Source organism: Rana temporaria, chromosome 13, assembly GCF_905171775.1.
Source record: "Rana temporaria chromosome 13, aRanTem1.1, whole genome shotgun sequence".
Lineage (NCBI taxonomy): Eukaryota > Metazoa > Chordata > Amphibia > Anura > Ranidae > Rana > Rana temporaria.
The window spans coordinates 16,506,730-16,521,792 of NC_053501.1; the positions used below are offsets into that span (position 1 = coordinate 16,506,730).

The 15,063-nt window shown below is 43.9% G+C and overlaps 1 protein-coding gene across 4 annotated transcripts in view; it reads left to right on the plus strand.

Annotated features, from left to right (window-relative positions):
- NRXN3 (neurexin 3) overlaps positions 1 to 15,063 on the plus strand; it is a 546,212-nt gene that overhangs the window by 296,725 nt on the left and 234,424 nt on the right. For all 4 annotated transcript variants that reach the window (XM_040333785.1, XM_040333786.1, XM_040333788.1 and 1 more), the window contains 4 exons: positions 1,215 to 1,334; positions 3,873 to 4,254; positions 6,801 to 6,991; positions 11,794 to 11,967. In XM_040333785.1, coding sequence (XP_040189719.1) covers positions 1,215 to 1,334; positions 3,873 to 4,254; positions 6,801 to 6,991; positions 11,794 to 11,967 — 867 coding nt within the window. The remainder of the gene's footprint in view (positions 1 to 1,214; positions 1,335 to 3,872; positions 4,255 to 6,800; positions 6,992 to 11,793; positions 11,968 to 15,063) is intronic.

Sequence of the window (15,063 nt, forward strand, 5' to 3'; positions counted from 1 at the left end):
TGAATCGTGACCCCATGTAAATGAATGGCCGTACAAACGGCGCATGCTCAGAATCACGTCGCATATACTCCCTAAGAGACGCCGGCTCAATGCGTACGACGTGAACGTAACCTACGCCCAGCCCCATTCACGTACGACTTACGTAAACGACGTAAAATATGACGGCTGTTCCGACGTCCATACCTTAACATGACTTACCCCTGCTTTATGAGGGGTAAACTTACGCCGGACGTACGCTTATGTAAACGGCGTAGATTACTGCGACCGGCGTAAGTACGTTCGTGATTTGACGTATCTTGCTCATTTACATATTCGACGCGTAAATCAATGGAAGCGCCCCTTGCGGCCAGCGTAAATAGAATGCCCAAGATATGACGGCGTAGGAGACTTACGTCGGTCGTATCAAGCCAAAATTCAGGCGTATCTTGTTCCCTGAATCACGCGCATAGATACGACGGCGCATCCTAGAACTTACGCGGCGTATCAGAAGATACGTCTGCGTAAGTCGTACCTGAATCTGGCCCTTTAAGTTAGACATTTCTTCTGAAGAAGAAAAAGTTTTTCTTTTCCTGAGGGTTTTGAGGGCTTTGGATCTAGAGGAGGTGACGCCAGTGTGGATTTCAGGTCCAGAATATTTACATGCTCAGTATACGGCCCTTCTGCCCGGGGTGAAGATGTGAGACTCTCATGGGTTGTATGGTACATCTCTACATTGTTCTGCAGGTGGTGGCTCTGTATTTTTAAAACTGTACCAATGGTAAAAGTATCAAATGTTTATCACTGAGAAATGTATAACTTATGACTTATATTATACACGTGTGTTCAATTGTTTCAGCAGATACAGAATCCAGCGCTGTGTGATCCTGTCCTGATTATAAGATCCTAACAGATCTCTGTACATTGAAAACAGCCTGATAATATCTGATCAGATTCCCGCTACATTATAAATTCTGTAATTTATATTATTCAGTCAGATCCCTCCACATAGATCCCAGCACTTCTAATATTTAGTCAGGGGATCTGTGCACACTGTAGATCTCAGCACCTTGCACACTTCTCCTGATAGTGTACAGTCAGGAGATCACTAAAGATCCCAGCGCTGCCTGGTGATAACGTTCAGGGGTGATCTGCACTGGTGTGAGCTGTCCTGACATTTTGTAGCTCATGTATGTTGTGTCTTCTGACGGTAACATGTCTCTCCCACCGTATGTTAGGTAAGGGGCCAGAGACTCTGTATGCGGGGCAGAAGCTGAATGATAATGAGTGGCACACAGTGAGAGTGGTCCGGCGAGGGAAGACCCTAAAACTGACCGTGGATGATGATGTAGCAGAAGGTGAGCTGTGTGTGAGTCTGTGGGAAGGTATGGGAAGATGGTACGGGTGGGTCTATGTGAAGATGATGAGGGTAGGTCTGTGGGAAGATGTAATAAGAAGATGATGGGAGCAGGTCTATGGGCTGGCGAAGGACGGTTATGAGGGTGCATCTTTTGAAAGATAATGAGGGTGGGTGCATAGAAAGATGAGGGAAGATGATAAAGTCAGGTCTGTGGAAGATGAGAAAAGATGGGAGTGCTGGTCTATGGGAGGATGAAGAGAAGACAATGAGGGTGGGTCTGTGAAAAGATGAGGGAAGGTGATGAAGCCACCTTCATCACCTTCCCTCATCTCTCATTAGGATGGGTCTGTAGGAAGATGAGCCACCTCTATAGGCTGATGAGTGAAGAAGTTGTGGGTGGGTCTATGGAAAGATGATGGAAGGTAATGAGGGTAGGTCTGTGGGAAGATGAAAGATGATGAGAGCAGATCCATGGGAAGATAAAGTAAAGAGTAGGTCTGTAGGAAGATAAGATTGGGTCTGTGGGAAAATGAAGGAAGACGATGAGTGGGGTTGTGATAAAATTAGATAAGATAAGGGTAGGTCTCTGGGAAGATGATGAGGGTAGGTCTGTGGGAGGATGAAGGAAGACGATGAGCGTGGGTCTGTGATAAAATGAGAGAAGATGATGAGGGTAGGTCTTTGGGAAGATGATGAGGGTAGGTCTGTGGGAAGATGATGAGGGTAGGTCTGTGGGAAGATGACGAGGGTAGGTCTGTGGGAAGATGACGAGGGTAGGTCTGTGGGAAGATGACGAGGGTAGGTCTGTGGGAAGATGACGAGGGTAGGTCTGTGGGAAGATGACGAGGGTAGGTCTGTGGGAAGATGACGAGGGTAGGTCTGTGGGAAGATGACGAGGGTAGGTCTGTGGGAAGATGACGAGGGTAGGTCTGTGGGAAGATGACGAGGGTAGGTCTGTGGAGAGATGACGGGGGTAGGTCTGTGGGAAGATGACGAGGGTAGGTCTGTGGGAAGATGACGAGGGTAGGTCTGTGGGAAGATGACGAGGGTAGGTCTGTGGGAAGATGACGAGGGTAGGTCTGTGGGAAGATGACGAGGGTAGGTCTGTGGGAAGATGACGAGGGTAGGTCTCTGGGAAGATGACGAGGGTAGGTCTCTGGGAAGATGACGAGGGTAGGTCTCTGGGAAGATGACGAGGGTAGGTCTCTGGGAAGATGACGAGGGTAGGTCTCTGGGAAGATGACGAGGGTAGGTCTCTGGGAAGATGACAAGGGTAGGTCTCTGGGAAAATGAGAGAATATTTTGAGGGTGGCTCATTAAGAACATGAGTGGGTCTATAGGAAGATGATGAGAGTGGGTTTGTGATAAGGTGAGGGGAGGTCTGAGTGTAGAAGAGAAGGGGGTTTGTGGGAAGATGATGAAGGTGGGTCTGTAGGAAGATGATGACAGGCCTAAGGGAAAGTGAGGGAAGATGATGAGGGCAGGTCTAAGGGAAAGTGAGGGAAGATGATGAGGGCAGGTCTAAGGGAAAGTGAGGGAAGATGATGAGGGCAGGTCTAAGGGAAAGTGAGGGAAGATGATGAGGGCAGGTCTAAGGGAAAGTGAGGGAAGATGATGAGGCAGGTCTAAGGGAAAATGAGGGAAGATTATGAGGGCGCGTCTGTAGGAAGATGATGAGGGCAGGTCTAGGGGAAGATAAGGAAAATGAGGGCAGGTCAGTGAGAAGATGAAGGCAGATGATGATGGCAGGTCTAAGGAAAAGAAAATGAGGTCAGGTTGGTGGGACGATGATGACAGGTCTAGTGTTGGGTAAGGGAAGATGATCAAGGTGGGTCTATATTGGAAGGTGATACATGGGTGGGTCTGTGGAAAGATGGGATAGTGATGGTTGTGTGCTGTGGGAAGATGATGAAGGTGGGCCTGTGGGAAGATGGGATGATGAGGGAGAAATGTGGGGAAATAAAGGAAGATAAGGGGGAATTTGTAAGAAGGTGAGGAAAGATAAGGCGGGTGGGTCTGTGAAAAGTTCAGGGAAGATAATAAAGACCAGTATGGGAAAAGAAAAGATTATGGGGGTAGGAGGGTTTCTGGAAGATTAGGAAAGGTGAAGGAAGAAGATGGGAGTGGGTTTTTGGGAAGGTGAGGGAAGATTACGAGAGGGGTATGTGGGAAGATAGAATTGGCTATATGATTGTTCTATGTCTATTCATTTTATGCTGCTATTTAAAAATAGGATTGTTGCTTCCAATGTGAGATATGGAACAGTTTCAATAAGGAAACTAATAAAAAATGTTAAATTGTGGTGTTTTGCTAGAATGCATTTTTAATTTTTACCAGCAGAGGGCAGGCTTGTATTACAGTTTAGAGCATATTCTGTGTTGACAGTGAAACCCGCTGTAGTTGTAATGACGAGTACATTTATTGCATACAATTTTATTGGAAGGACTTGTAGCCATTAGATTGCTTTCTCCGGTATCTGCAGGCATAGTCGCCAGTATTATCACCTGACACTGTTGGTTTTGGTTCCATTACTCAGGTACTATGGCGGGTGACCACACCCGCTTGGAATTCCACAACATTGAGACTGGCATCATGACGGAAAAGAAATTTGCTTCGGCCGTGCCCTCTAAGTTCATCGGGCATCTCCAAAGCCTAATGTTCAACGGCTTGCTGTACATCGACCTGTGCAAGAATGGCGATATCGACTTCTGCGAACTGAAAGCACGGTTTGGCCTGCGCCCTATCATTGCTGACCCTGTCACCTTTAGGACCAAGGCCAGCTACCTGACCCTTTCCACCCTTCAGGCCTACACCTCCATGCATCTCTTCTTCCAATTCAAGACCATCTCATCCGACGGCTTCATCTTGTTCAACAGCGGGGACGGCAATGATTTCATCGCAGTGGAGCTGGTGAAGGGGTAGGAGCAGAGATTATGTGGGGGGGGGGGGCTGTGAGGTACAAGGAGAACGAATGGGTGAGCTAGTGCGTCATGTGATAATTTCATTGGGACGATTTTAAGCTTCAGGAAGTCATTGGGGCACTTGAGGGGTGGAAGAAATTTAATGTTGGCTGTGTGGGATATGAGGATCATCAGGAAGTGACTATGGGGGTTAAATGTGAGGTTGAAAAATGGGTCAAGTAGACTTGTATACAAGTTACATTTTTGGGGAGACATTAGAAGACAATTGTAGACTTTTGAATTAAGCGTTAAATATTATAATTTCAAAATATATCACTTCACAATTTATAGCATTTGAATAGAGTGAATAAAGTTTGGGAAAATGTATTCCTCTATTTTTCCTGGTCACCACTGTCAATGTAACCAAAAGTGATGGAAAATTCAAAAGTTTCCACAGAAATAGAGGAAAAATCTTTAACAGGGACATTTGTTACCATCTAAGGGATTTCTCTCATACTTCCTGTGGTGTCTGTGGGTCCAGAAAGAAAATCTCCCAAAATGGACATTAGAAAAAGAAGGGGGGGGTTTAATCATCACCCCCAAGGATTTTTTTATAGATACACTTTAATGATAAATTAATTAAAAGGTTAAAATCATAATATTCAATTACAATACATTGCAATTTTGGAAGAAAGTGAAATAATAAAAATTCCAAATAATTGCTTTTCCCTTGTGCATATACAGTATATGATTGTACAGATGGGTTACTGTATCTGTGTGAAGATATGATGGTCAGGTGAAGGTAACTGTAGACTGCTAAAGGAAAGAGCTCAGACGATATTGAGAACTGAGAGTCCCTTCTGAGTTTTTCAGTATCACTCCATAAGTTTGAAGGCACGTGGGGTGCACAGTATACAAATCCTGTCCGGTAACCCAACACAAAGGCAGCGGAAAGTTCACTTTCTTACAAGAACCCTGACTGTAGATCAAAGGTCCTAATAGTAGACCACTCCAGAAAAATAATTTTTTAAAGCTATTTTAGGAAATCAAATTTGTTTTCTGACCTGATTTTAATAATTCTTCAGTTAGCTGTTCAGATATTTTAGTCAAATTTCCTACATTTATAACTTCCCAGATTTGGAACTTGAGAAAAAAGGATTCCTAGGATTAGAGAAGAGCTGTAAAAGTGGACTGACATGTAGTGTTCCCGCTTCCCTTGTATAAATTCAGCCATTTGTTTGTCAAGAACGTTTGTTCATAATCTCAGAAGCCACTTTACTGGATGTTGATTTCACCAACCTCCAGATTGTTATTTTAGAACTTCCCAGGAATATGGCAGGAACTGGGTGAAGAAAACACAAAATTATTTGGTTGACAGCTTATTTAAAATAAGGTCTTATTTTTAAATTAATATTTAATGTCTTGTTTTTTCTTTAAAAATAACAAACAAACATGTTATACGTGCCTGCTCTGTGCAGTGGTGCCCGGATTCTCCTCTTCTCGGGTCCCCTGCCGGCGCTCCTGGCCCCTCCATCCTGCCAAGTGCCCCCCACAGCAGGCAAATTGGGGGGCACTCCTGGCCCCCTCTTTCCCCTCATTGGCTCACTGACTTGGCGCCAATGGCGCCCACTGCTGTCTCAGCCAATAAGGTGGTAGAGTCCTGGCCAGCCAAGGCTCTTATGCAACATCCCTGGATCGAGATAAGTGGTTCACAGAGGTGATAACTTTGAAGGCTTAAGAGTCTGGCAGAGGTGGGAATTCAGAAGAATTAGGAGTCCAGCAAAAGTTGAAACTCTGTAGGCTTGTGGGTCCAGCACAGTTGGGAACTCTGTAGGCTTGGGGGTCCGGCAGAGATGGGAACTCTGTAGGCTTGGGGGTCCGGCAGAGATGGGAACTCTGTAGGCTTGGGGGTCCGGCAGAGATGGGAACTCTGTAGGCTTGGGGGTCCGGCAGAGATGGGAACTCTGTAGGCTTGGCTGTCCGGCAGAGATGGGAACTCTGTAGGCTTGGCTGTCCGGCAGAGATGGGAACTCTGTAGGCTTGGCTGTCCGGCAGAGATGGGAAATCTGTAGGCTTGGCTGTCCGGCAGAGATGGGAACTCTGTAGGCTTGGCTGTCCGGCAGAGATGGGAACTCTGTAGGCTTGGCTGTCCGGCAGAGATGGGAACTCTTTAGACTTGGGGATCCGACAGAGATGGGAACTCTGTAGGCTTGGCTGTCCGGCAGAGATGGGAACTCTGTAGGCTTGGCTGTCCGGCAGAGATGGGAACTCTTTAGACTTGGGGGTCCAGCAGAGATGGGAACTCTGTAGGCTTGGGGGTCCGGCAGAGATGGGAACTCTGTAGGCTTGGGGGTCCGGCAGAGATGGGAACTCTGTAGGCTTGGCTGTCCGGCAGAGATGGGAACTCTGTAGGCTTGGGGGTCCGGCAGAGATGGGAACTCTGTAGGCTTGGCTGTCCGGCAGACATGGGAACTCTTTAGACTTGGGGATCCGGCAGAGATGGGAACTCTGTAGGCTTGGGGATCCGGCAGAAATGAGAACTCATATGTGTCATCTCTCCTCAGGTACATCCACTATGTGTTTGATCTTGGAAATGGCCCTAACGTCATCAAGGGGAACAGCGACAGGCCACTGAATGACAATCAGTGGCATCATGTGGTCATTACCCGAGACAACAGTAATACGCACACACTGAAGGTGGATGCCAAGTCCGTCACGCAGGTCATAAATGGAGCTAAAAACCTTGATCTAAAAGGTAAGCGACAACTGGAGCTTGTAGTACAAGTAATAAAGAATTATGGGTAATGTCACAGCTCTTGCACTCATTTTGTTATATTAGCCGTGAAGCATCTCCTATTGTACACACAGTCATGCCATGCAAGGTGCTAAAGAATTCAAGCTCAACTACAGACATTTTTTTTTTTGGAGTGAAGAAGGCATAACATCTTATTATATAAAGGATTTATGTTCATTATTTTTTTCAGACAAAGAACAAATTCTTTAATAAAAGAAAAAAAGTGAAAATATGATGGTGCATTTAGCACCAAAACTGAACAAGGAGCAATAACCTGTTCATACACATAAGTAGAGTGTAGCATTGCCCACATTCATCATGTAAAGCTGTACGATAATTGGGTTAGAAAACATTTTGTACATCAGTCTACAAAACATGATAAAAATTAAGATGAAAACCCCCCCACTTCAAATGGATTGTGGTGTCTTTAACCTAGTCCCAATTTGAACAGCTGGTTCTTCTTCGATGCATGTAGAGGCGCTTTCCAACCATCTGTTCCAGATCACAGATGGTATTTGGTAGGGCACCCTCTGTGGACATACAACACTTTTTTTGTAAGGTAATAGCTGCAATCCAGCTCTGAAAGGTTGGTGTGGATTCCCAAAGCCATACCCTTGCAATTATCAATCTAGCTGTAAAGAGCATTTTATGGAGGGGGTTATCCTCTTCCGAGGTGGGAAGGAGGCCCTGTATACATTGTTTGGGGCAAAGAGTAAGTGGAGAACCCTTGCGATTATTAACAAACAAGACCATCTGGGTCCAGTATCCTATTATGACAGGGAAGGACCATAATAAATGAAAGAAAGTGGCAGCTGGAAGGTCTCCATTCTGTGTGTTTTCTGAGTGGAAATTCTGATGTGCCTTTTGAGGGTTAAAAACCCAAATCTTGGAGCAAAAGCCTTTGTTCTATTGTTACCTCCACTTACTGTCCCTGTAAAGTTGACCTATAATCACTTCCAAATGAAGACATAGCAAATAAAAAGAGTTCTTAGGCAGGTCATAGACGGCGCAAATTTTTCTTTGGTTACAGGAAATACGTTCACAGCATAACATTTTCAGTGTGTTTTGGGGGCCAAACGAGCACCCCACTTCCTCAGGGCTACAAAACAAACATGAAAATATGGGTACATAAATATTGAATATAAACAAAAACAACTATATTGGTCTAAACAGTATTAGAAACTCATATATAAAAAATAATCAAATTTAATTATAAATGGACTACATTTTCAAAAAATATTATGGGGTAAACGTGAAATCAAATATATTCCTACAGAGGCACCATCCCCCCAAAAAATTAAGAAAATTAAAATCATGCTAATCCATAAAATCTTTTCTTGAAAATAATAATTGTCATCTATTAAAGTCTAGTAGTCCAGAATTTTTAACACATTATATTAGTTCACCAAGGCACCAAAAAACCCTATACAAATATGGCTACATAAGGAAATGGTAAATAAAAAATTCTTTATTGGTCCAATCAATATTACGAAGTATCAACTCCTACATACATAAATCATTAACATTTTTTATATGGATTTCATTAAAAAAAAAAAAAAATAAACCCGATTGTAAAATCTTTTCTTGAAAAATAATAAACATGATGTTTATATAATCTAAAGACATTCTGGTAGGTTAATCGGATCCTGTCTAAACTGGCCCTAGTATATGTATGAATGTGTGTTGGGGACCTTGAGGGCAGGGACTGATGTGAATGCACAATGTATATGTAAAGCGCTGCGAAAATTGGCGGCGCTATATAAGTACCTGAAATAAATAAATATTATGAATTGTGACTAATAAAACTGCTAAAAATACAGATGAAATTACAAAATATTATTAAATATTGAGAAAAAATCAACAAAAAACACCAAAGATACAGATGTACTCAAAAAGCTAAATTAATAGGTATTATTATTTTAAAATATATATTATTAAATAATAAAGTATAATTAAAAAAATAAAAAAAAAACACCCTGCAGTCACTGGCATATATATATATATATATATATATATATATATATATATATATATGTATGTATGTATGTATGTATGTATGTATGTATGTATGTATGTATGTATGTATGTATGTATGTGTGTGTGTGTGTGTGTGTGTGTCAGAAGCTTGGGTACTCCAGTTAGTCTATCTGATTCCGCACTATGCTCCGCCCACAGTAACATCTGTCTTTATTTTATTTTTAGTTGTCCTAAAATGATAGAAGTGTTCTATTAGGTGCCCGTGTCTTCCCATGCTGCAAATCTGTTGAGCTGCTGGAAAATAAGCTTAAATCTTCGTCGTTAGTATGAAAAAATACTAAAGGTGCATAGCATAATGTTTAAAAAACAAAGAAGCAGCGCTCTGTGGGTAAAGCATTAATACTTGTAGACCTTTTGACTAAGTAAAAAGTTAATTTATTGCACTTCTAAAAATAAACAGCAACTGCCAATAATAAAAACTTGCAGAGGTTGCAAAGGCAGTCATGGAAGCATGTAGCTAATGTAGAAACTAATATAAAAAAATTGTTATTAGAAAAAACTGTAAGGCCTCGTACACACGACCGTTTTCCTCGACAGAATCCATCAAGAAACTTGGTGGCAGAGCTTTTTTGCCGAGGAAAACGATCGTGTGTATGTTTTTCATCGAGAAAACTGTCATGGAACTCGACGAGAAAAAAAAGGGAACAAGTTCTATTTTTCCTCGACGGGAGTCTCAATTTCCTCGTCGGGCTGGTTTTCGACGAGAAACACGTTCGTGTGTATGCTTAGAAACCCGCGCATGCTCAGAATAAAGTATGAGACGGGAGAGCACCTTCGGTAAAAGTAGCGTTTGTAATGGAGATAGCACATTTGTCACGCTGTAACAGTCTGAAAAGTGCAAATCGTCTCTTACCAAACTTTTACTTAAAGTGGTTGTAAACCCTTATTTTTCACTTTTACCTACAGGTAAGCCTATAATACGGCTTACCTGTAGGTATAAAGAATATCTCCTAAACCTGTACGGTTTAGGAGATATTCCCCTCGCAATGCGCCGCTGATTGCAGCGGCGCATGCGCAGGGGGGATCCACGGCGAAAGGACCGGCAGCCGTCGGACCTTGCCGCGTTTAAATCTCCCGCGCGCACGCGCGGGAGTGACGTCATCGCCGCTCCAGCCAATCACAGCGCTGGAGCGGCGATACCCGGAAGACACGCCGGAGCAAGATGACATCTCGCTCTGCGTGGACCAGGTAAGTGCTACACACCTCGTTCCGAGGTAAGTATTTCATAATCAGCTATTATGCGGTGCATACTAGCTGATTATGCCTTTTGCCTTGCAGGTTTAAAAAAAAAAAAAATTATATATGCGGTTTACAACCGCTTTAACACGCAGTAACATGAGATTAGCAAAAGCAGCCCCAAGGGTTGTGCCAGTGGAATCTGACTTCCCCTGCCATTGTATGTGTTGTACGTCACCGCGTTTGAGAACGAGGAGATTTGGTCTTGACAGTGTGTCCGCAAAGAAAGCTTGTCGAGTTTCTCCACAAGCCTGATAAGGAACTCGAGGAAAACGATGTTTCATTTACGACGAGTTCCTCGGTCGTGTGTACGAGGCCTCACACATTGACCCTTTCCCACTTGGATGTTATAGTGGTACAGTTTTTTTTCTCATAACAATTTTTGAATATTGGTATCTACATTAGCTACATGCTTCCATGGCTGCCTTTGCAACCTCTGCAAGTTTTTATTATTGTCAGTTGCTATTAATTTATTGAACTTCTAAAAATAAACTTTTTACTTAGTTAAAGGTCTACAGGTATTAATGCTTTACCCACAGAGCGCTGCTTCTTTGTTTTTGTCTCTTGTTATCCATCCTTCCAGTGGTTGGCAGCCGCACAGGGTTTTAGCCCTCTCTATCTCTTCCAGGGTTGGTATACCCACGTATACGGCTGACAGTTATTAGTGCTCAAGGAACTTTTAGGTAGATTCACGTAGGGGCGCCTAACTTTAGGACGGCCTAGCCTAGTCTTTTTAGGCTACACCGCAGTAAATTAGTTAGGCTATTAGTGATTCTCAAACCACTTACCTGCTAATTTTCGGCGGCGTAGCCTAAAACGAGCGGGCGTAAGGGCGCCTAATTCAAATGACTTGTTTGGGGGCGTGTACTATGGAAATGAGGCTTGACCTCACGTTTTTCGAAGTTTTTGCGTACTGCGCATGCGCCGTGCGACTACATTTCCCAGGGCGCATTGCGGCTAAGTACGCCGTACGGCCCTATTGATTTCGACGCGGACGTAAACGACGTAACTCCCGATTCGCGGACGACCTACGCAAACAACGCAAAAAATTCGAACCTCGCGGCGGGAACGGCGACCATACTTAATAGTTAGTCCACTAGAGCATAGCTCTAAATTTAGGCGGCCTATCCCTTACGGAAACGACGTAACTCGACGGTGTAGGCCCGGCGTACGCTCGTAAATCGTCGGGAATCGGCGTATCCCCTCATTTACATAATTTACGCCGGCCGCAATGGAAGCGTCATCTAGCGGCCACCAGAAACATTGCAAGCTAAGATAGAACTGCGCAAGCCGGCCTATCTTAGCTTTGTTTAAGTGTATCCCTGTTTGAGAATACACTTAAACAAACGCCGGCGTAGATTCAGAGTTAGGTCGGCTTATCTGCAGATAAGCCGGCCTAACTCTTTGTGAATCTACCTATTTGTGTATGATGGCGTAATGTTGTAACTGTTTTCCAGAAAGTTTTCTCTTAATGTCTATGTTCTTTCCAGGTGACCTGTACATTGCTGGTTTGAAGCAGAGCATGTACAGCAACTTGCCAAAACTGGTGGCCTCTCGGGAAGGCTTCCAAGGCTGCTTGGCCTCTGTGGACCTCAACGGACGCCTACCAGACTTGATCAATGACGCTTTGCACCGCAGTGGGCAGAGTGAACGTGGATGTGAAGGTACGAAGCCACATTACCCTCCCATCTACATCAAGAGCAACGCTAGTTACTTGGAACCCCTCAATTCATCCCTTGACGCCTCCATCACATTCCCATCCGCATCCCTGTCCTGCACCTCCACCCCATCATATTTCTTCACTCTGATCCTCACTACGGCCCTTTTCACCCTCATCTTCCTCCATCACGGTGAACTGCTCCACCATCCTCCTAAGTCCTGACCAATCGGAAAGACCCTGACAGCCACTGACCCTCCTGATTCCCTGACAACATTCTCAAATAGAACAGAATTCATGGAGTATCGTTATTTTTCTATATATTTTTTTTATATGCTAAAATTGCCAGCCAGTTTGGAAATAAAATCCTGCAAAAATCTTGAATTAGAAATGGACTGGAGCCATTTTCATTTTCTTTTACTGTGAATATTTGGGTTGTTTGGCACATGTTGCCTGTAGAAGAGGCCAAATCAGATATGAGAGGTGTGCCCACATTTTATAGAACGTTCGCACGCCATGCCAATTTTCTTTATGGTGCCCAAAGTGAGCCAGATAAGAATGTGAAGACTTTGTGGCAAATACTGTGAAATATTTTCAGTTCAGATAATTTGCACACTGTTAATGTTTCTGTCAACAGTCATGTGACTTATACCTGGCTACCCTGTACCGCCATCACTGCCAATACAATAAATGCTGATCTGTTGAATGATTATTTTTTTTTTGCCCCGCTGACTTCTCTTTTTTCCGAACTTTCCGATATAATTTGTAATCTACTCACTTTTGCAACCATTTTCTTTATTTTGCCTTTTGTTATTTTATTATTATAGCTTATAATAAGGTTGACACCACCCAAGACTGACGCTTTGCCGGAGAAGCTGAATCCCATGTCAGCTTCTTTTATCTCATGTTTACTCAATGACGAGACCTCTCACCGGAAATGTAATTTCTACCCAACTGCTGAAACCATTGCACAGCCAAATAGTGGTGTCATCTCCCGCATAGATTCTTCATATTGTAGGATCAGAAGAAATTGGGGAATCCAGCTATGCTGGAAAATCTCCCCATTGTGGGAGGGGCAAAGTCACAAACTATTGTGAGGGTAGTCCCACCACTGAGGGAGGAGCAGAGACGCAAACTACTGCAGGAAAATCTCACATTTGTGGGAGGGGCAGAGACACAGACAACTACAGAAAAATCTAAGATGGGAGGGGCAGAGACACAAACTACAAGAGGAAATCTCACAATTGTGAGAGGGACAGAGACACGGACAACTACAGGAAAATCTAACCTGGGAGGGGCAGAGACACAAACTATTGTGGGGAAGTCCCACCACTGAGGGAAGGGCAGAGATGCAAACTACTGCAAGGAAATGTTGCCATTGTGGGAGGGTCAGAGTTACTAACTACTGCAGGGAAATAAAATTGTGGGAGGGGCAGAGACACAGGCAATTACAGGAAAATCTAACATAGGCGTCACTATCAGTGTCGAAGAACTATAGCAGTAGAGAGGCTCCCACTGACCAGCTGGAGGGGTACACTTGCAGGTCATTCTGGCAGTACTCGCCAGAGTTCCTGATGATGGAGGTTTTACTGCGTATTAGTAGAAGGTCACAGTCCTTAGGATCCCCCCACCAGGAGGTGAGCAAGCCGGGGTCCTATAGCAGATAGGGATCAAACGGAAGCATAGTCGGTAAACAAAACCAAAGTTTGGTAACAAGTGGTAGCAGGTTGGGATCAAGCAGAAGTACAGTTGAGGAACAAGCCAAAGGTCAATGGTGAATAGTTTTCAGGTTGGGATCAAGCAGAAGCGTAGTCGAGGAGCAAGCTAAAGGTCAGTAACGAGTGGAGATTAAAACATCTGCAGGTTTGCAAGGAGCAAGAGATCAGCTGGAGAGAGCACAATTATCTGGCAAACAGGATACGTAAAGGCATGGCTTAAATAGGAAGTTTGAGAGAAGTAAGGAGTTAAAAGGCAAGGGTATCGAAGTGATCAGACCGGATGCTGTCTAGCATCTCGGGTTGCTCAGCAAGAAGAGCCACTGTTGGTTGCAGTAGAGGTTGTGTGTTCATATCCCAGTCCTAACAATGGGAGGGTCGGAAGGGTGTTGTGGAAGGGATGGAGGCACAGACTACTGTGAGAAATATGGTTTATGTGAAAGAGACTCAAATTATTGTGGGGAAATCTTACAATTATGGGAGTAGCAGAGAACCAAACTATTCCATGAAAATCTTAACACCGGAGTCATTGAGAGATTTAAGATGCTGATGAGTGATTCAAATCATTGGTGCCCACCTCAAATTTAATAGGGGTATTGGTTGGTGCTGAGTACTGCAGTGGTAAACCAGCGATGGATCAGCAATCCTCACTTACTGACATCTCATTCTCATCAATCTACCTCATTCCACTATTTTTGGGTTCCTCTTACATGTTCCCCCAGCTTCCAGAATATTTGAAGTCCTCTGTCTGGGGTTATATTGATGGCTGCTATAGGATGTGGTTGTCGATGTGTAAATCCAGGTAGTCCAAGGAATACTTGGCTGATTATTTTGTACCCAATCATTCTTCCCCCCCCGTACTGACTTTTGGAATTTAGATTTTGTTTCCCAGACACTTTACCCTTGAGGCCCCGTACACACGACCAGGTTTCTCCGCAGAATTCAGCAAGAAACTCGATGGGAGACGTATTCTGCCGAGAAAACCGGTCGTGTGTACACTTTTCGCCGAGAAACCCGTCGAGGAACTCGTCGAGCCAAATAGAGAGCATGTTCTCTATTTCCTCGTTGGGAAAATTTGGCTCGCTGAGATCCTCGGCGGCTTCACAAGGAACTCGACGAGCAAAACGATGTGTTTTGCCTGTCGAGTTTCTCGGACGTGTGTACGGGGCCTAATGGAAACAGTGGATAGAAGGAATAGGCTCATTTTTAGACAGGAAGGTTTGTACAAAGCGGGTGGATTATTACAATAAAGATGGCCCTGAACATATACAGAGTGTGGGCAGGGAGACTGGGTAGATGTCTTCTAGAATTTCATGGTTAGGCTCACAAGACCATGGCCAACTTTGTTAAGAAATGTTATTTTGTATCCACCAATGACTATTGCTTTT